The 22,936-nt window shown below is 37.6% G+C and overlaps 1 protein-coding gene across 7 annotated transcripts in view; it reads left to right on the forward strand.

The window, feature by feature from the left end:
* Positions 1 to 22,936, forward strand: part of ELAVL2 (ELAV like RNA binding protein 2) — a 138,749-nt gene that overhangs the window by 59,656 nt on the left and 56,157 nt on the right. For 3 of the 7 annotated variants that reach the window (XM_035016536.1, XM_035016538.1, XM_035016540.1), the window contains exons 1-2: positions 11,717 to 11,788; positions 14,620 to 14,863. In XM_035016536.1, the coding sequence (XP_034872427.1) occupies positions 11,717 to 11,788; positions 14,620 to 14,863 (316 nt within the window). Of the gene's footprint in view, positions 1 to 11,716; positions 11,789 to 14,619; positions 14,864 to 22,936 lie in introns of those variants that run through there. The other 4 variants (XM_035016537.1, XM_035016539.1, XM_035016542.1 and 1 more) reach the window with 3 other exon arrangements.

Genomic DNA, 22,936 nt, shown 5'->3' on the forward strand with positions numbered 1-22,936 from the left:
AAGAGTTTCTGGATTTTGGAGGGATTTGGTAGGGAGAAAAACTAAATGTTTGCCCCGTGTTTGCAAAGGTATGCTTTACCAAATTGCTATAAGTCATAAAACAGTAACTCTGCAAAGGACAAAAGGCTTAAAAATGATTTCATGTTTAAAAGATCTGCTGAGTGTTCATCATAATGGAATTGTCAAGGAAGTTTGGTCATTTTTGTAATATACAACACGTTAAGATAACAACTGGAATTATGACTGATAACAATATACCAGCATATATCAGATTTCTTGTGGTTTCATACAATTTCTGGAGTCCTTCTAACATATATCTGTCTATACAAATACAACGTAAAAAAGCTTAGTATTTGGGACTCCTGGGTGGCTCAGTCGGTTGAGTGTCTGCCTTTGGCCCAGGTCATTATCCCAGGACCCTGGGACAGAGTTCCCCATCAGGCTCCTTGCTCAGTGGGGAGCCTGCTTCTCCCTCTGCCTGCCCCTCCCCCTGCTTGTGCTCTCTCTCTCTCTGACAAATAAACAAAACCTTAAAAAAATAAAAGGCTTAGTATTCTTGACTGTGCTTCCCATGTAATTTTATCACGTAAGTCTAACATCTCCCTTTTTGTAAGGAGAAGAAGTCTTATCTTTTGAGATGTTTCAGGGACCCTCTGAAAAATTCCAAGTTAGTTTGAGGTCAAAAAGACCTCATTTAGAATTTGATTTTGTGAAGTTTATCAAAACTATCAAGGTTAATTGAAAACACTTGGTCAAGTAGATCATAGGTCATTTTGAAACAATACTTATCCATTTAACCGTAGTAACGATTAAAGTTTTTTTTTTTTTTTTAAAGATTTTATTTATTTGACAGAGACATAGCCAGAGAGGGAACACAAGCAGGGCGAGTGGGAGAGGGAGAAGCAGGCTTCCCGCGGAGCAAGGAGCCTGATGGGGAACTCGATCCAAGGACTGTGGGATCATGACCTGAGCCGAAGGCAGATGCTTAACGACTGAGCCACCCAAGGTGCCCATGATTAAAGATTTTGAATGCAAATGAAGAAAGTTAAATAGTTGTAAAAAAACAAAACAAAACAAACCCTTAGCTCTTTTAATATGGAAGACAGATTTCAAAAATAATCAAAGACCTGATAAAAATGACATGAAACACAGAGAATTATTCTGACAAGACACAAAATCTTTGTTTTCCAGGGAGAGTGCTTAAAAGGTAAAGAAAAACTTATCACAATTTCTTATCAGGAGCAGACTAGTAGTCCCAAGAAAACTTTGTCTTTTTAGCAGATGAAGGAAATTTGAGTACTAATTTTACATAAGTACACTACTGATTTTAAAGATTACTTTTATAATCCTTATAATAAATTCATTTACTTTTAACCAACCGATCCAAACAAGGTAAGATTCTCTTTCTCTCTTCCCAACTTTCTATTTAATTTGTCCTTTATTTTCCCCTTTTCCATTTATGAAATAACCAATTTTACTTTGGGAAAATATATTTCATTTTTCCTTAACAGAAATCCGTCTTCAAACCTCATGTCTTTTCTAGCCAGAACAAACAAACAAAATCCATATTCTCCTTTCCTTGAATACATAGTTGTTTCTCTTACGATTTCTAGTCATTTTAATTATGTATGTTAGAATTCTTAATGCTTAAAAACCTTAATTTCTAGTAAAAATAAAGAAGTACACAACTGTGAATTGTCTTTTAGCATTAGCATTCTGTGGCTTGGCAAATTTATAAATACTTTTTATAATTTTTGGAAACATATGTTTCTCATAGTAAATTTCTCAGCATGGCACAAAACGTGTTTACTAATAGACCCAAAATATCTCTAGTTCCTCTGTAAAGGAAGCCAAAAATGGATAAGCCCATTTTTAGTAATTAATGTTCTTGTGTTTTATCATATTTGGAAATGATTTTGATATTTAATGACTTCATCATTTAATTTAACTTAGCAAAACTGTAAGATTTCAGGTTACCAAGAAAATTTGGGGAGACTATTAAAAAATTTACCAAAAACTTTTATCTTGCTTACCCATCTATTTAATTTACTTGTTCTCAATAATTATGTTTAGATTACTTTATGAAAATTTCATCATACCAAGTTATTTTTCTTGCTGACAAGTTTTATAACAGAAAACATGAACTTATTTGACTGATAAATCCAGGTAGAATAAAAGTTGTATATCTGCATTATATTCAGTGTTGGTAACTCTAAAGGTATGTTCATTTTAATTAGACCTACAAATTTAGCTATAATACTGAATATTTTCCTACATCCACATGAACTAGAAAAGTATTTGGGTTAGTTTCTGTTAGGTTTCTGAGAATTTTAGGAACACTTTAATTCATATCAGCACTTTGTTTTCTTAAAGTCAGTTACATAGAGTTCTTTTACAAATTAATTTTTGGCAATACCATCTGGAGGTAGAAAATACTACACATGTATAACATGTGTAGACACATATGAACATGTAGACACACAAACAGATGCAAACAAATCATATAGCTTCTATTTTAAAATTACTGCTGTAAGTCAGATATAATAATAAAAAACTCCCTAATTATGAAAGAAGTTGGATCTAAGTTGTTCTGGTAGGTGGGATAAATTGAGATTACTTGCTTAGATGGTGAAAGCTTTTTTACTAATATTTGTGGAGAAGACATTTAAAAGAATTTTACATTTTGTCTTAAGTTTTAATTGACTTTTCCTCTTCTGTTGTTTTGATAAGAATTATCTTCCTGAAGTTTGTCCATTAACTTGGCAGGTTTTTTTTTTTTTTTTTAATGGTCTCGTAACCTTTTTAGAGTAGAAAGACCATTTAGACAGGATTACTAGAATGAGTACTTGAATAATGAAGGATACAGGGGAGCAGTAGGAGTTGGAATTCATCTTATAGTCTTTTGTTTTAGGCATCTTTTATGTCTTTGTCATTAGCCTTTTACAGGGAGTGAAGCTATTTTGAAATCTTGAAACCTTTTGGAGGCTTCTGCATATCAGTTAAAATAGGTATCCCATTATGTTTGCGTAATCTGGGAGCCCTTATGTTTTAGTGCACGTCTTAAGTGATTTTACTAATTGGAACATTTCTCATAATGGCCACTGTAATTTCCCTGATGGGACTGGCAGCAGTTTGGTAGGACCCTTAACCACAAGTGGAGTGCAACTCACATTTCTGTCCAGCCATATCTACCTCAAATGGGGTGCACCCCGTTTTTCTGCCCTGTAGTAGTACTTTGGGACCCGTAACCTGATGGTTACCAAGCTAAGTTCTCAGGACATAACACAATGAGCTTCTCTAATTCTAGGTTATTTTTAGTAAGATTTTGTTGTTTATGTAGATATTTACAGCTTCTGGGATCTTAGTTCTTAGACCTTAAAATAAGCAGGTATGCTGGATTGTGGTTGGCTTACCTTTTTAGAATTTAAGGATTCTCTTTATTATTTAGTTTTAAATTTTTAAATTTTTTAAATTTTCTAATTTTATTTATTTAATTTATTTTTTAGCTAAACCTTTGGATCTCTTGGAGCCAGACTGATAGCTGGAAGGGATGTGCATCTGAGTTGGGAATTTGGTGATGTTTTACAGTGTACCTCATTGCATGGAAAGTTTCTTGAGGTTGGCAGGTGACTTTAGTATTAATCCAACCTGTTACTTAACTTGTTACTTAGCTTATCCTAACATAAGAGTCTTTGAGTTAGGTGGTGAGTGCTCTGACAGCTTTTAAATGCTTTACCTGTACCCAGCAATTTTTGTGGCCTCCCCCCCCCACCCCGAGATTTCCATTACAGTAGCCTTTATCTACACAAACACAAGACAAATGTGCACCTTAACACACTGGCAGTAACCAAGAGATGTTACTGCAGACTGGCCGAGAGAAGGCCGTGTGTGCACAATCAGCAGTTCCCAACCTGGAACTGGGGAACAGACTGAACCAGCAGACTTTAAGAATGAGAAGTGGGGGCGCCTGGGTGGCTCAGTTGTTTAAGCAACTGCCTTGGGCTCAGGTCATGATCCTGGAGTCCTGAGATCGAGTACCGCATCGGGCTCCCTGCTCGGCGGGGAGTCTGCTTCTCCCTCTGACCCTCCCCCCTCTCATGTGCTCTCTCTCTCTCATTCTCTCTCTCAAATAAATAAATAAAATCTTTAAAAAAAAAAATGAGAAGTGTGTACTGGACTGGGTTTCCAAAAAGGGAAATTGTGGACTGACCCAAGGGCAAGGGGCTTGTATTCCTGCTAGCAAAAGCTGACCTGCCTTCATCTAGAAACCCAGTTAGGTTGGGAGCTTGATGCAGGCAGAGGATGGTGGTCGAAAGTAAAAGGAACTTAACCATGGCCGTTGGGAATGGTGACAAAGACCTAGAACTTAAGGGTTCCCCAAGTACTACTCCTGTGTTTTTGTTGCCCTGGATGTCATCAGAAGTTCACTTCAGATCTTGTCACTGCCACCAAATCAAAACAAACAAAAACAAAATTCAACTGAATAAACTTCAAAGATCTTACTGGCTTTATTCAGCAATTCCAGAATTGGGCAGTATCCTATCTGGCAAACAGAAAGGAGCTCCAAAGAGTGAACAAAGTGGGAGTCATATAGGAAGGGGGCAGGGACAAGGAAGAAAGTGGATTACCTCATCTTTTTGTGGGGGACAGAAGGGGTCTATTAGATGGATTACCTTACTAGTGCTGGCCAGACAACTCCACATTTACTAGTTATAAGGTTGTATTCCTGGGATTTGAAACTGCCATTAGGTTAAGAATCAAGTCTTGGTTTGCTGATGTGAGGCATAGTACAAGTGACTCCCATTTTTTAACTTTTTTTTAAAACATATTAAATCACTGAATTCTTCTATAATGAATCCATACATAAAATGAATAACTCTTGATTTAATATTCATAAACTCAGTTTTCATGTGTTGGATTTCCTTGTGGAGAACTCCCTCCTGCTAACCCCTTAAGACAACTTTCTATAGAAAGCCATTCCTTTGCTTAATTATCTTATATTCTTAGTGCCCAGGTCTTTTTTTTTTTTTTTTAAGATTTTATTTATTTATTTGACAGAGAGAGAGAGTTAAGAAGAGCAGGAACACAAGCAGGGGGAGTGGGAGAGGGAGAAGCAGGCTTCCCGCCGAGCAGGGAGCCCGAGGTGGGGCTCGATCCCAGGACCCTGAGATCATGACCCGAGCTGAAGGCAGAAGCCTAACGACTGAGCCACCCAGGTGCCCCAGTGCCCAGGTCTTAGTAAATGGCATTGATGGTTGGTGAGCCTGTGAGAAGTTAGAATCAAAACTGATTTCTTGATCATGGATTTAAACAGTTTAATGATATAATTAAAGTAGCACATTAGTAACATCGTGTTTTCTTCTGGGTATATCCTCTTCTCTGGTGTCAACCTGGTTGGAGTTCCTGGCTTTCTATATCAGGGTTATTGCAATTGTTTGTTGATAGGTCTTTCCTGTTTCCAAAGTTGCAGAGTCCTCCCATAACAATCATATGTGATTTATTTTTACAACAGCCACATGCTGTTGTTTTGCTGAAAATCTTATGGTGGCCCCTGATGGGGTCCAGGACACACTACCTCAAAATATGGCACATTGGCATATTGAATATCTTAAGTTGAAGGAGTTTGAGAAACAGAAGCAGAAAGGTCACCCTGCCCACCACCCCCTTTTCCCCTGAAACAGGTTCTAAAACTATATGTGAAAGATACCCACACAGTACTGGGAAGAAGGAAGACGTTCTTACCACCAGAGACAGGGAATTTGGGGCTGAGAAAAAAGTACAAACGAACCTTGTTAAACTAAACCTTCTCTTCCCAGTCACTTCTTCATCACTTAATACCCCTAGCCCCAACCCCTTTGTCTTGTCAGTTCTTCACAAATTTATTCTTAAAAGCTTCCTGCTCTGGTCACTGCTTTCGTTCTTCATTTTCTTGTGAAGGCTCCCAGGTACATGTAAAAGTTTAATAAGATTTGTATGTTTTTCTCCTGTTAATCTGTCTGTGCTAGTCTAATTTTCAGACCCAGCCAGGGACCCTAAGAGGGTCAAAGAAATGTTTCTTTTCCCCTAAACCTCCAAGGCCCAATATGGCCTGGCCTTACTACAACTCTTTGACTCCTCTCCCTCTTACTTCTTCTGGTTTCATCCTGGATGTTCTCTGCCTGGAATGTGCCTCTTCTGGATATACCCCTAGGGACGTATTTGTTTACTACTACATCTGTAACAAATAACCATAATCTTGGCGCTTAAAACAATGTGAATTTATTATTTTCCACTTTTGAAGGTCAGAGCCCCCTGAAGTGTGGGTCTCACTGGACTTTGATCAAGGTGTTGGCAGGACTGCATTCCTTTTGGAGTCTGTAGGGGAGAATGTTTTCCTTGCCTTTTCCAGCTTTTTGAGGCTGCACACACTTTGGTTGGTGGCTGTCCCCCATCTTCAAAGCCAGTTGATTCTTTTTCATGCTCCGTTACTCTGACACTCTCCAGCCTTCCTCTTAAAATTAAGACAACTCTTCTGCTTACACTGGCCCTACCTCGGTAATTAGAATAATCTCCCCATCTTGGAGTCATTTGAATAGCAGCTTTAATTCTCTCTGCAATTTAAATCCCCCTTGTCATGTAACAACATATTCACAGATTGCAGAGATTAGGATTTGGGCATCCAGGTGAGCTATTACCCCCCCACAGTGGCTAGTTTATATCTCTTCCAAACCTTGCTCAGAGTTCACCTTCTTCAGGATGCCTACTTTTTAATATTGGAAACTGCCCCTCTCTACATTCTCAACCCCAGCTCGGCTCTAAATTTTCTTTTTTTCCAAAGCTCACTTCTTTATAGCTGTTACACTATTTTCTTATGTATGTTCATGTGTGGTCTGCTGCACACAGCCCCTTTTGCAAATGTACATTCCAGGATTCATCTTCATTACTGTATCTCAAGTACTTAGGACAGTCCTTAGGTTATGGGAGTTGCGTATGAGTGTTTGATGGATGAATGACTGAATGAATGAACAATGTGTGAAGCTTAAGCAAATCTTTCTCACCAGAGCTTTGCTTTTCTCTTGCCCAGCATGGATGCCTGAAACGGACGTAGATTGAAGGGAAGGACTTGGGACTCCTAAATTCATTAGCTTTACTCGCTAACCTCAAAGGTTTTAATCCTGCCAGCTCTTAGAACTACAAAACCTCAGAAAGAGTGGTGTCGGAAGGACTCTGTAGTTTGTCTGTAGGAGTCATAAAGGGCCAAGACACTGAGAAATGTTGGTGTTCACTGCCAAAGAACATTCTCCCTGTGACTCCTGCAGCTGTCCATTGTATTGTCTCTGGCAGCTCTTGGACCCTTTGTTAGCCCCAAGGCCAAAATTCTGAGCTTGACAAGGCTGAGGAATCCATAGAGCCTGTGAGGCAGCTAAAATGGTTATGGGGTGAGGTGGGGAATTGACAGGGATTCTAGGATTGAGGAAATCACATGAGGTTTAAAACCACAAACCTTTATTATTTTAGGAAGGACAAAGGAAAGTGAAGAGAAGAGGTTTAAAGAAAACAAACTGATGGCTGTAGTTGACACATCAGCCCCATAATTTTAGTGCTTGGTTGAGTTCCTCTGTTGCTTAATTCAGTAAAGCTGAAATACATCCTGAAAATGCCATTTTAGTGAAAAGATAAAAAATTATTATGTGGGAATGGTGTCTGCTAGGTAGATAGCCCCATCAGCTGCTTACCCAACTCTCATCTATAAGTTCTCATTACTCTGCTGATTATTTTCAGTGCTTTAGTTCCCTGCCTTGGATTCCCCAAAGGAAAATGCTTTTGGGCCGAAGTTTGTCTTTATTTTGGTAGTTTGTCCTCTTAAACTTTAGAGACAAATGCCTTCTGTCACCTTGTAACTTGGTTTTTAGAGAGGTTTGTGGTCAGAGGAAAGACTTTGCACTGTCCTGATTCTGTCCTGGTGCTCCGCTACTCAAGGTATTGAGAGCCCACTAGCTTGCAAGGAAGTGTCCAGACCAAAGTCACTTTCAAAGTGTGAGAGAAATGCTCGCCCTTGACCTGGCCAAGGTTCTTTTTAGAGATGTTGCCTTTTATATTTGCTTAAACTTTCTAGTCTGTATTCCTTTTATATTTGCTTAAACTCTGTATCAAAATTAAAACTGCTTGAGATCTATAACTTAGTTATGATGCATTTTTAAACATCTTTGTGTTATAAAATCTGTTTAATTTTTTTTTTTCTACATCTACCTGTGCTTCTGCCATCTTCCTCAAATTAGACCCAAATTCCAGAAGCAACAACCCTGTAACCTTGCTGGCCAGAGGTTGGAGCACATTTATACCATGTTTTTGTCTCGGCATCCAGCTTTTTTGTAGTTGGCAATTTAGCATGATAGCCTCTTGAAATACTTGAAAGTACACAAGGGATCAGTCAAGATAGTTTCTCTTTGTTATGCTGTTTAACAAGAATTTGGATTTTAGTGGGTAAGGGTGGCTTATGGAGTGTGCCCAAAATTGAAAATATGCTTTCATAATTATCTCTGGTTTGAAATACTTGAGGTGGGATAGAAAAAATCTACTAAGTTTGCATGCATTTAGGGAGGTCACTGCCCTTTCATGCCCAGCTTTTTAAAAAAGAAACTTTTTGTCCTTAGGTGTGTTTTCAAATGCTTAGTTTATACAACCAGGGATGTAGATATGTGGTGGGTATGGCTGGGGGCCTTCCAGGCAGATGGAATTGCATGAGCAAAGCCAGAGAATGTATGGCTTTGCAAGTACTGCAACTGTTTGAGGGACAAGGAGTGGTTCAGATTTTTTAGGTGCTTGAATATGTGGGCTGGTAAAAGAAGTTGTAGAGGGTCCCAGATGCTTATACTGTTTATACCAAGTAGTTTGTACTTAATTTGGTAGACAGCAGGGAGCTATTGCGTGTTTAGGAAAATCCATTAGGGAGTAGTAGTATTAGTGTGGATTAGGATGATGAGGGGGCCTTTGGGAAGGCTATAGTTCAGTGGTTCCGATGATGAAGCATGAGGGTCCAGATTGGGATGGTGACCATGACAATGGAGAAGTCCATGCAGTTGGACAGGCCTCACCAGGGGATATGCAGTGGTCTCTCAGTGGTCCTACTCTGACTTTAACCTGCAAAGGTCTGTTCCCAGATCAGGTGGGATCTAGGTCTTGGAGACCTTCCCCCCCACCCCCACCCCTTGCAGACATTGTACTTAATGAGAATTCTCAATATATTTAGGATGTTTTTGATGAGCAGTCTGTCTTGTTTGGTGGCTGTCTGTAAGAGGTTGAAAATAGGAAGGAAACTGATGAACCTTAGTTTTCAGAACTCTGTATTAGGAGGTTTGAAAAATAGGGACTTTGGTTTTTTCTCATGTGACCAGAAAATTGTCAGTCCTAGATAGGAGAAATCAAACAATAGCGATGGTTTCCTAAAATCCACTATTGTAAGAAACTTTAGAAGTTAAAGTACACAGTGGGCCATTTAAGTAAAAAAGGGGAAAAAAAAGTCAACTTAAAAAGCCTTTATGGAGTTTTGGAAGTAAACTGTGTGAGTGTGAAGACACAGAGGGCGTGTGTCCTGTGTGTGTGTGTGTGTGTGTGTGTTTCTCCCAGGTAAAATCATGGTTCCACCAAACTAACACTTCATCATTACCACTTGTATCTCTTGGAGCCCAGGGAAAGTTTAGCATATTCTAGATTGATCTATGCCGAAGTGCCTTTCATAAATTACTACATGGAGAATAACAGGAGAAAAAGCAGTCTTAATTGGCACAATTGATGTCTAAATTAAGATGTGAACATATATTGAAACATTTTTTAAGCTTTAAAATGAATGGTTCTGTGTTGCTGCCCCCCCCCCCCCCCGCCAAAGAGTTTCAGAGCCAATAGAATGTATAAATAGTGCAGGCCGGTTGTCTGTGGTAGATTGAGGAGAGCAGAATCTCCTGTCCTTAAGTGAAGGGGAGTAGCTTTTTACATTTTTAGTAACTGAATTGTTGGCCAGCATAAAGGTAAGGGCCATGTGAGCAGCTTATTTATAACTTTCCATAAAGGTATGTGTCTGCCTCAAGCAGAGAAACTGTCTGGGGTGCTTGAAATGTAAAAGTGCAGTAGAATCATTTTCCATACACAGCCTTTCTAGCTAGTTGGTGCAATAAAGTGATTGTTCACATCCCTGGGGCTTTCAGAAAGAGGGGTGTCGATAGATTAGCTTATTAGCGTCGCCTCCTATGGAATAGAAGGGACTGAGGCCATTAAATGTGAATCTGTGATTTTATGTAGTGAAAAATGTTCAGATCCAATTCCCGAGGGTATTCAGGACATAGAGTTTAAGCTTGGTTTAACCTCTTGGGTGTGGTCCTACCTGTTCTACCCATGTGGTCTAATCACAATTAGGTTCTTGTCAAAATATTTCATGGATATAAAAGCACTTTATTTTTTCACAGGTTTAGTTCAACTATAAGTAGTTCTTTTTAAAAAAAAAATAAAAAACATAGACTCAGACTGAATTATCTGGTAACAGTGGGAGAAGGGAAGAAGTATAAAACATTTTCATGGCATCCTGTAAAGAGTATGTTAAACCCTTTTGGTAGATGCCAGAAAATGGAATCCATTGTTACGTGTTAATTAATGTCATCACTCACGTCAAGAGTATATCGCTTAGAGCCAGGTTTAACTCTAAGGATGAAATTTTTATAATCATAAATACCCAAGTAAAAGATGTTTTTGGCCCTCTTTTGTTACTCATTGTCTATTTTCAGAGACTTGAGTTTTTCTGAATATTCTGTTGACCATTTAAAGGATCTGCATATATGGCTAAAATGTAAACTTTGGCTTTTGTGCCAATATTGTGGCTCTGTTTAGTATTTGGGCAAGTTGTAATAAGTGGTAAATGGCTCATTAACTATATTGGAGGCCTCATCGCAGCACTAATTTCAAATCGTGCTGCGTTTACAATTTACATATTAAAAAACATTCACTTGATTTCGTTCAGGGACAAAGCTGACATCCTATATAAGCATTACTCCACGCAATCCTATTTATTGGTCCAATTATTTCAATTGAAAGATGCTGGTTTACTGCCTCTTAGTCTATGTGAACAATTCTCAGTGAAACTGTTAGAGATCAGTTGGACGGTAGTGGCAGAATAACCTCACAGGGTTTCGATTCACTTTTAATTTTAAGTCCCAGGATTAAGGATCATTTATAGTATAATGTAACAGTGTGGGCAAATATAGTTTCCCTTAATGCCTTTCTGATATTTTGGGGAAAGAATGCTTTTATGTAAAGCATTCACTTACGAATTGCATGACTGCCTTTTCTCACTATAAATTTCATTCACATTTCCTTCCTTCTCCCACATCCTTAAGAGACAGGACAGCATGCAGTGTTTTTGCTTCGTTTTATTATTTAAAAATTTTTTTGAGATGTGGTTTAAGGTAGTTCTTCAGGATAGATGTCAAGGTAACTAGTTAATACTGTTTGAAAATCAGGCTCTTAATTAAAAATGCTTAATTTGTGCAAGAAAACTACATGTTAAAATGAATTTGGAAAGATTAGATTGGAATTGCCTCAAATTCAATTAAGCCACACTGCATGGACGTGCTGGGAATATCAATACAATCACTGTAAATTTTGTACAAACTGATTTGTTGCATTATCTTGCTCATCTAACATACGGTACTTTTTGTGTCCATATTGCAGACGGCAACTCCAAACTAACATGGCAGTCAGACTGTGTGATGTGGCTTCTCTGCTTAGAAGTGGTTCGTGGGCAGCAGAGCCTTGGACTGGGGTCTGTGGGATTTTTCTTAAATTCTGTAGGCTACTTTTTTTTAGCATGTTGCAGGAGTGCTGAGGCCATACCAAACACTTGAACTTTTCATTGGGCATACTAATTATTCTTACATTTAACCTATTGTGGTATGGCCATCATTACGACTTAAAGCACATTGCAATTTTAACCATAGTGGTCTATGTAGCATCAGAACCATGGTTTTGTATGTAACTTTTTATTATCTAAATTAGGATTTAGTGCAGACTCAAAAGAGTGACAAGCTTTTTTTTAAAAAAAAAAACAAAAAAGTTTTGGTATGGTCTGAATACTAAGTTACCGTAATTCTTTACATTCTGTTTACTATGTATTTTTTTGGTTACTAAATTTTGAAGTTATTTACAATTCCTGATGCTCAAAAAAAAAATTGTTGAAATTGTGAACTGGATGAAAATTATTTGCCCAGTAACTGTTGAAAGAGTTTGCATTCTGTGAACAGTTGTGTTGAGCCTATCAATGGAATATGCATTATTTGTAAAATATAGCACATTAGTATCATTTTATTCTGAGCAGATGGTCCTATAGCTGAGAGATGCTGTAATTTTCAGCACACACAGCTTACTGCAGCTGTTCACTTGAATGTTGGCTTAGGAGCTCATTCTTGCCACCTGAACATGGAAATAAATGTGCAATTAAGTGAGGAGTGTTTGTTGTCCTTGCTAAATCCTGCTAATTTCAGTCAATGAACACTTTATATTTCACATGCCATCCCAATGAGTTAAATCCATATCTCCTATTCGGGGTTCATATAGTTTCTACACATACCCTAACTTTTGAATAGTGATTTGTTTTAATTGGCCTTGGCCACTCTCATCTTGCCACTCATTGTTTTCATAAATGCGGGGCAAAGGTTAATCCCATAAGAGTTTTGCTATGGAAAATGACCCACAGCTAATATTCTACAGACTGGAACAGTTATGCTTTATTAGAAAATCTGAGAACTCCTTTCTCAGTTTTAGATAAATTTGTTAATTATAATAAAATGCATATCGAATTGTTTCAATTTTTTTCCTTGCAGATTTCTAAAGATTTCTTTATTTTACCTTGCTCCTTTAAGTGTTCTCTAAGAACACTTACCCAAGAGAGGTAGCATGCAGCTTGTAGGAAAAAAAATACCCATTTCTTTGAAATGCAGTCATGGAGGGTTATAGGTTGTTTGATATTTGATGAGTAGTCTGGATTTTGTCTATTTTTTTAATCACGATAGCACGATAGCATTCTTGCCAGTCTGACCAGTCTTAATCTGGTCAGTTGACCAGTCTCAATCTATCCTATGCTGCCGCCTTTTATAAACATCTCTTGGCAGTAGAGATTTCTTCCTGTATGCTTATCCACTGTTGTGCCCTTTTATTTTTCTTAGGCAGTATGCTTTTTAAAAGACTTTTTTCTCTTGTAACACTCTTTCCCTCTACTTTGCTTTTTAAAAATTTTGCCTCAAATTCTTTGCCTTTTATATGTTAGAGAACTTCCCTAAAACTAGCATTCCATCAATTCAGAATTGTCAGTTTTGAGAAGTAGTTCTTTATGGAGATGAGAGCTGTATTGAATGAAATATGAAGGATAATTCGTTCAGTGATGCTTTGATTTTTGGATTCCCCCACAATCTTGGCTGTCCAAAGTATATAGCTATCAGAAGATGGTTTTTCGAAAATTTGGGGCTGTGGTTTGTGACTCTTTTGCTCAAAGGGCATAGCATTGATTTTTAGGAAGCTAGATCCAAATTTGCTTAATAAGTAGATTTTTAGAGTAGCCTGAACAGTTTGAGGCCATTTTCCCCAAAACTGCTATTTGTCCTGTATTTGGAGTTTATAGGTACCTTATTACTTGCATTTCAACAGGCTTATGTGCTCAAATGAAAATTCCTTGGGCTGGTCTGTTTGCAAAAGTTGAAATATTTATGTAGTTGTTTTGGTGAACTGGAGAAGTTTTTGTTTTGGGTTTGTTTTTGTTTTTTTTCCCATTTAAAGTTAGAATCAAGGCAAAATGCCATTTTGAATTGTTTGGGGATTCTATTTTGATGCTGTAGATCAGTCGCCTTGTTGGTGATCTTTACTGCCAAGGTTGACAAGAATGGCTTGTAGATTCTACAAGGTACACTACGTACTCATAGCTTCTTTTCCAAGTTATCCTACAAATCCTTTTCATGCCCTAACATTTGACATCTGATATTTTTCTTATTTCTTACCAACAGAAGAGGTAGAAGATATTGTCAATCAAAAACATTTCCAATATGTAACCAAAACAGTACATGTTGACAAATTTATATTTTTTACAGTACTCTTGCTCCTTGATTTTAAGTTAATGGATGTCTGTCAGTTTTAGAATATTGAAACTCTTAGGCTAACTGAAAATCTCTTCAGAGTTAGGAAGACCATTTTTTGGTTTGTCTTTTTGGTAGCATGTTAAGCACTTCTGTTTTGTAGTATGATTTTAGTCAGGGTTTAATTCCATGCCCTTTGGTACTAGATTTCCTCAGGTCTTTGGACACTGCAGGTGAGTAAGGATATGTGAATAGACCCCAAAATGCGGTTCTAGAGAATGTTTAACATTTACAGTGTGCTTTTTTATGTGCATGTATGGAATATGTATGTGAAAGTATACTTGTGAACTTAAATTGACTAGCTTAATGTATGAAGTACAAATTAACGTAGGTGTTACACTTTTTGTTGAAGCTTTATTGTAATTTCAGCAGAACAACTCGTATTTAGTGACAAGTATTTACATTCTTGGTTGGAATCTCTAATAGTTTGTGAAATATGAATTCTGACATTTCTTGTTTTCTCTGTTTTTAGCAGGTAATTGCTGCCATGGAAACACAACTGTCTAATGGGCCAACTTGCAATAACACAGCCAATGGTCCAACCACCATAAACAACAACTGCTCTTCACCAGTTGACTCTGGGAACACAGAGGACAGCAAGACCAACTTAATAGTCAACTACCTTCCTCAGAACATGACACAGGAGGAACTAAAGAGTCTCTTTGGGAGCATCGGTGAGATAGAGTCCTGTAAGCTTGTAAGGGACAAAATAACAGGTATGTAGTTTTATACAGGTTACTCACCTTTAAAGGATTGTGTTTCACGGTGTGAGAAAATAGTAAGTTTACTGCTTGTAGATCATTCAGTGCTGCAGTTTTACCCACCTAGGTATTCTCTCTGTTACTGAATACATCAGCATCACGAAACCTAGTTTTAAGAGTTTTGTTTTCCTTTTAAAACATAAAATATTTTTATGGGCAGTATATATTATAACTAGACTTTTATATACCCTGTACTGTACAATAACATCTCTGAAAATGGTTTTAGAAGTCTGTGTATGTCTGGGACAAAGTGTCATGTTGACCTTTAGTTTTTAGTTCCCTGTTCTTATGTGACTTAGCATTTTAACAATGAGCTATAAGAAGCATATTCTGTTTGGGAGAAGAAGAAACCTCTTAAAATGTCTTTTCCTTGAAGTCTGTGTAGTTCTGCTTATAATACATATGACAGAGTAAATAGTAATATTCACATTGTCAATGTATAAATACTTGCACTGATATCATTTGAATGTAGCAAGATCTTATGTTCTGTTTCTTGACAAGGAAAGGAAAAAGTGGTGTATGAGTGTTCCTCTTATCATAAAGATAAAAAAGAAAGAATGGGTAATTTGACCTTTGATACTACATTTTGAACATTGGGTAGTGGAAAATATCCTTAGTATTTTGTAAGATTCAACTAAATATTTAGAATAAGCCAAAACCTAATTGAGCATGTTCTTGGGATACAAAGGTTAATATTTCCTGTAGTTCTCAAACACTGAAAATGTATGAAGTTAAGTGTAGGAAGACTAACTTTCTCATGTTACTGTTAAATTTGAGTGATGTATATTCAGTTGCTTTACATGGCTTATAACTCAAACTATAAAAACTGAATATTTGAAATGGGCAAATAATACCTAAAGGCAGTGAGAAGAGTTTGACCAAGAATCTGAACTTTAGTCCTGTGACCTTGGACAAGTCAGCTCTTGGCTTCAGGTCTCCCTTGGTAAAATGGTAGAGGGCAAAGAAAAGGGTCACACTAGGTGATTTCTGCAATCATTTTTACTTTGTTTGAGATAGCACCTTTAGCTGTTCTTTTATCAAGACAGCAGGGTTTACTGCCTCCGAGGTGAGTGAGGGCATTCTTAGAGCTATCACCTCAGCTTGGCCTCACAATCCTGTTTCCTTGAGCTAGAAATTGAAGCTCACAGAGAGAACATACTTAAGTAAAAACTAAGTAAAACATAGCTGTCATCAATCCATACTGAATAATTACATTTTAACTAGTTATGTTACTTAGATATTCGCCACAATATCATCAGGAAGATTTTTTTTGATACTGATAATCAAATGGAGAATATTTTTCCATTTCTTTTTCCAAAATCAGTGTCAGCAGCATACGTGAAATTTATAGACAGTTCTTGAGAAGTTGAAAAATGTAGAGAACAGATGGCTCTTAATACATTTGTCCTGACACTAAAATTTTATTACTATCTTTTTAGCAAAACCACTTCTTCATTTGTGAATTTTGCAACCTCTTTGACATAAATGACTGTGTGATAAATGGTATAAAGGCCATGACATCAATGATGTGATTTCTGGTTTGATTGCTTAGTAACTGTCTCTACCATTAAAACAACAACAACAATAATAAAAACTTGAACTAGGTATATAAATGTTGAATTTTTTTGTTATGATAGTGTGAGTAGGTAAAAATACGAAGCAAATCTTACATCCTTTGTATTAAGCATCTTCCACAGAAAACATTTCAAAGATTTTTATCTTTCATCTCTGGTTGATCTTGAATTATCTTATTCTTTCATAAGTCTTTTACTAGAGCTGTTTTATGGTGCAATAAATTTGAATTCTGTGTCTTCATACCCCTTGTCTCCCTGTCTTTAGTGTGATAAACAGTGGTAATGGAACCACAGTGCGTGGTAATCTGAAGTATATGGTTAGATACTGGCAAAGTGCATTAATATTTGCTGTCCATTTCCTTTATCCCCCACCATTGTCTTTTCAGTGAGAGGGAGCCAATGAAATTTCTCACCATGGTAAAATTTCTGTTTAAAACCTCTGGTAAGCAAATGGAGTACCAAGAAAATCCACAGTGGGCAGGAGGGTCAAAAGATGTTTTCTAAGCTTCATTCCAAGAGACACAGTCATACTTGTTCTTCAGAGTAAATGTTCCATTGACAGGCAGGTTTGAGAAATGCTGCCCTTCATAGTTTCCTATTTAAGAGCCAAACTGCAGATCATTAGCATATTAGAAACCATACATTAAAATCCTGCAGTAAAGAAATTAGTTTTCTGGCCTTATTTGACCACAGAACTCATTTTGGGGGATATCTCCCCAATACTATATATATATATATTTTTTTTTTTTTAAGATTTTTAAATTTATTTGACAAGAGACAGCGAGAGAGGAAACACAAGCAGGGGGAGTGGGAGAGGGAGAAGCAGGCTCCCTGCTGAGCAGGGAGCCTGATGTGGGGCTTGATCCCAGGACCCTGGGATCATGACCTGAGCCGAAGGCAGACACCTAACGACTGAGCCACCCAGGTGCCCCTCCAATACTAGATTTCCATCAAGCATATAAAAGCTTTTGCTATGAAAGCTTTTGAAATCATTTAACAGATTATCAGACACTCTGAAACTCTTCTGTAACCTGTTTATATCAAAGTATGAGCATGTTTCATAAACGAACATCCATGATGATGAACTATGTATTATAAAAAAGTGAGTAGGTAAATAAATGAATACAGAGGCTAGTAACCTGGTTTTGACATAGTCCGCTGACATCTTATTCTTAGTATGGGTTAAAATGGTGTTCACAGGGTCTGACTTAGTTTCAGAGCATAAATTTAAATATATATTTTTTTAAATTCTGAGTTTCATAGTAAATATTTGTATTGAACAAAATAGTATAGTAAATGGTAGATTTCTAAAACTGGGTTTTGAATGGTTGTACTTTGCCAACTGGGCATATCTTCCTAAAAGCTACTATTAACATATCTAGAAAGATTGAATTTGTGAGGATTTGGACCCTGCCCTGTGGTGTTTAGCATTAGCCAGTTTATGTGGTTTCTCAGTTCACATTTGTAGGGTCAAGTCTGAGTTCCTTGGTCTAATTATCCAATTTATCCTACCTCCTGGGGAGTTACCAGGCCAGCTCTTTGTATTCTGATTTTGTAGGAAGTGAGCATTAATTTTCTTGGTTGTAAGAAAACTATGAGATTACTCTTTGGGAGGAACATTTAATTGCTCTTTTTCATTTTTCTTAATCTTTCCCTGCTTAAATAATACTGAATTAGAAAACTGTATCTCAGGTTAAAAAAAAAAAAAATCTAGTTAGGAAAGTATGTGCCTCTTTCCTCAGTCCTAAAAGAGAGTATATAATTTTTAGATTGTGTTGTTGTTGGCAAATTAATGTCACTATTTTGATAGGATGAAGATTAGAGAAATACATTAAGACACCTCTTCAGTAGTAAATATAGTAACCTTCTCTTTGGCCTAAATTCTATTTATTATGTTGTTTTTCAGGCCCTTTCTTTGGGCTCATGCCCAGCTTTATGCTTCATCCCATTTCCTGTCTATAGACATTAATTATGAGAAGCTACTGCTGCTTGTACAGTTCAGCTGATGTCGGTCCATCTCTTTGAGGTTATGCATTTTAGAGTCCTTGACACCTGCTGATGCTGCATTCTAGAGGAGTGAAACGGATTTTATGATGCAAGGAATGAGTAATAGAATGTTAGAATCAGAAACGTCCTTGAGGTGACCTTAGCCAACTCTATCACTTAACAGGTGATCTGAAGCCCAGGTTTGTTTAAATGACTGAATAGTCCAAGACCACATAGCTGTTAAGTGGTAGAGCAGGGACCAGAATTCTGGTTTTCTGCTTCTTTCCTGGGATATTTCCTCCTTGCCTTTTGTTAGAGGCCAGAGCTCTTTAAAAATTAACCCAGGACCAACTGATGAATTTATAGTGAGACACATAACTTGTACAGATCCACCGAGGGGCAGTTTTTGGTGGGTGTGTCTTCAGAAGGGGAATGAGAGTTTTGAGAGTCAAGGACCGACGGATACATAAAATGAAGGAGAACATCCATGCCTCTCTACAAACTTTGTAGTCTGTAGTTGTGAATTTGGATACTCTAGCTCAGTGATTGCTAAATCTGGCTGCCCATCCTCATGTGAAGGAGTTTTTAAAAATATAGATTCTGAAGGCTTTGGGAATCTGTTGTCAGAAAGCTCCCCAGGTGATTTTGATGGGCAAGCAAGCAGTTTTGGGAATCCGCCTTTTGAGGTATATAGTCACTGGAGTTACCTGCATTGGAATCACTTGGGATGACTACCAGAAATGCAGCTCTCTGGGCCTTGCCCAGACCTACTGAATCAGAATCTTTGAAGTAGGGCCCAGAATGTTCCATTTACCTGGGAGTTATCCCCTACTTTTCCTGAATATTTTGCAGGGAGATAGAACCAGGATATCCCAGGTTTACCTGAACTCTGGCTGGAATTAGGTGGGAGAGTTGTTATAACTTCAGTGCCTGATCCTACGGTAAACTGAGTTTCAGGGGCTGTCCCCTCCCTAGCGGTGTTTTCTGATGCGTTAACTCCTGGGGTGCAGGACTAGAGATGTTTAGTCATTAGGCTCTGTCTTTACTGAACACCTGACCTGTCCCTGAAAGGGTGTGTGTGTGTGTGCACATGTGTAACGGGTTTTCAAAACTCCAAGATAGCTTGTTCTGTCATTGTTACTTTTCCTTTCTTTTAATAGAGCTAGATAAGACCTCAGGTAATGAGTGATGCTCTTTTTTATCTTGGTGTGATGTCTTCACTATTATTCTAGGAATTGTTGGAGGTGGGTCCTTTGCTGACCCCATCAGCTGCCAGCTGGAATCTTTCAGACAAAAGGGAAAAACAAAGACCCAAACAAATACAAACTGTAGTGAATCCAGGGAGGGACTTTGCCAGGGTCCCTTCTTGGATGCTTACCTCTGAACACACAATGCCACCTATGGTAACAGAGACTTTCTCCCCCCTCCCCCCTTTTTAAATAGGGTTCTTAGCTTTTCAGGATTTAAGCAGTAAGTGGTATTTTGTTTTTCTAATCCATACCTTCAAATTTAATAGCATTTATTTACTGTGATGAAGTCAATCCAGTGAGCCTCAGGCTGTTTTGATGAACATTAATTTGAGAAGGTGGTTGTGTGTGTCCGTTAAAATCCTAAAGTCAAGCTGTTGGGTGTCCATACTATCAAGAGATTAAGAATTCTGATTCTTTCAGACATGTAGTTGAAGAGGGCAGAGTGGGTGGGTGTTTGGTGGTAGCTTAATAAACACCTCACATTGCAGACTCTGAGTGCTGCTTAATTAGAGATTTAGCAGAAAGGCTGGTGTGTGCTCAAGTCTTCACAAAACCAGGGCACCTTGGTTCTACTAGTAAATGCTTTAGTGGTCCCTAATGTATTAACTGTGAAATACAATACATTTGAATATGGCTATCTTTATTTTATTTTATTTTTTAAAGATTTTATTTATTTATTTGACAGAGAGAGATAGCAAGAGCAGGAACACAAGCAGGGGGAGTGGGTGAGGGAGAAGCAGGCTTCCCGCAGAGCAGGGAGCCTGATGCGGGGCTCGATCCCAGGACCCTGGGATCATGACCTGAGCTGAAGGCAGATGCTTAACAACTGAGCCACCCAGGCGCCCCTATCTTTAGATTTTAGTGACTAAATTTGCATAAAGTGATATTTGTATAAAATGAAATTTTTTTTTTTTTTTGTGGTGGTACTGAAGAAACTTTTTTAATTGCACCTTTGTCCATTTTCAAAGGTCATGACTAGTCAGTCATTTAAAAAATTTGTTACCAGTATAGAAGCTTTTTATAAAGTTTTGGGGGAAAAACTTTAAAATTCTATGTTCATTTTTCCACTCAAACCTTGAACTCAGGGTGTTTTAAAGAACAAATTTTAATGTCAGCATTGAGTAATTTAGATGAACTTCAGGATGATGAAATTAAAATTTATCAGAAACTAAATACAGTTCTTTATCTTATCAGGGAGGGAAATCTTTTCCTTAATTCTCTTAGTTTAATTCACAGGCCCCCAGGGACTGAACCTAACAGAAGATAGATTAGACAGTGTTTTATGTCAACTCTATCTCAAATAAAACTAGGTGGGGGCGGAGGGGGGGTTAACAGGAGAGGCACATAATTTTTATTAGTATTTTATGTGCACTGGAGCTCAAAAAAGAGAATTGAAACTCAAAGAAGTGGTTAGACTTGGGGGCTTAAACCATTTTACCAAAGGAAAAGGGGTTTGGATTCTGAGGCTTGATAAATTGTGGGGAAGTGACCAGGACTTACATGGGGGAAACTAATGGAAGGTATTGAGCTATTTTAGCAAGGTTTGTTTGTACATTTTGGTGCCAGCTCTCCATCACTGGTGGTGAGAGTTGCTCTCCTCTTTCTGGCACAAGGGCAGGGTACCTCTTCACAAGGGAAATTTGTGACTTTTTTTGTAGGCAGAAAAGGGTAGGGAAGAGAACTCTCTGTGTCTGTTGATTATTAATTGCCTTTAGCTCAAAATAATTGTAGGCCAAATGGCATTATTTGGGGTGGTATCTTCTTTAGGACCCCTTTACCATGAAATAAATTAACTTTCAGTTAGCAAACCTAAACAGAAAGGTTCTTCTTTGGATATCCAATGGTAATGCATCCTGAAATGGCTAGTTGCTGGGAAGAAAAGACAGCTATCTTGAGGATATAGAAAAGTTTGGAGCAAAACCATTGCTGATTAATTTGTCAATCATCTGGATTTTAGTTTCTCTGATTTCTTGATGTTGATATTTGTGTTACTTTATGCTTTATTCCATTAGAAGGAAATGAAGAAAAGTATTGCAGCTCCCTAGAGCTGGTTACACATTTTTCCAGCAGCTTTTTAAGAATATCTACTGGGAAAATGAGGTTGAACCTATTGTGTAAATGAGGTTTATGAGTTTTGATTCTGTGCTTTGTTGACCCATATCGTCACTGGGGCTTCTAGAATGATTGATCATGGTTGTCTTGTCAGTAGATTAAGAGCATGCATTGAGTGCCTTTGACTTGATTCCTTTATTAATTTGGTACAAAACATAAACTTTGTTAATGTATTCCAGTTCATAGAAAACACAGGAAGTTCTTCTGTAAGGAGTCCTCCTCTTAAAATTTAGCCAAGTGTGAGTGCATGTGTGCTGTTTGCTATTCCAGATCTTTTCACACTGTTTTTTTTTCTAGTTTTTGTTTACTTCTGCACCAGGAGATTGGTAGCATAGAGTAGAAACCACTTTCAATTTATTATTTCGTGGCTGTCCTAGTAATGATGGAAAAACGTAGAAGAGAAAGAAGATGGTGAACTAAATGGGAGAAGATAAAGAGCAATTAAATTCTGATACAGGATTTCTTCTTCCTTCTGTAATCCATAGAATGTTCAAATACTGTTTCTCCTCACCTATGAAATTGACTCTCCCCCCTCCCTTTTCCATTATGTAATACAAAATCAACCTGCTTTTCTTTTGATGGTTTTTATTTCACTATCTTATCTATTACACTACCTTAGCATCAGCCTTTGTTTTTTAGCTTTCAAAATTATGAATAGAGCAAAGCATTTTGATTTTGTACCTGTTGGAACATTTCCTTTTAAATATTTCCTGAACAGAAGAGTTGATCATTGAAGCTAAAACCGTGCTTCACAATTCACCAGCTTCTTCCAAGCTTGTTCTAAGTTAATTGACTTTCAGTGGAGTGCATTGCTAGTACTGAATTTTGAGAGCTGTGGAAACCCTCAGAGGTTGCCTTTTCAACTGAAAAGGTCAGCTTTAAAAAATATTTCCTGGCATTTTCCTTGTGAGTGTCGTTTGATTTGTGAGGCCTATGCAGTGGCTTTAGTTAGCATGTTTTACTCCTTAAAACATGGTTTCGCTTTTTAAAGTTTTACAATGTCAATATTTTGACACCATTGAATGTCCTTTTATTGGTGATGGTATCTGTCATCAACTATATTCTGAGAAGCTTTAAAGCTGTAAAGCTGCATTGGCAGCTCTTCC

The sequence above is a fragment of the Mirounga leonina genome, unplaced genomic scaffold (assembly GCF_011800145.1).
Source record: "Mirounga leonina isolate KUSES-001 unplaced genomic scaffold, KU_Mleo_1.0 Mir_170, whole genome shotgun sequence".
Taxonomy (NCBI): domain Eukaryota; kingdom Metazoa; phylum Chordata; class Mammalia; order Carnivora; family Phocidae; genus Mirounga; species Mirounga leonina.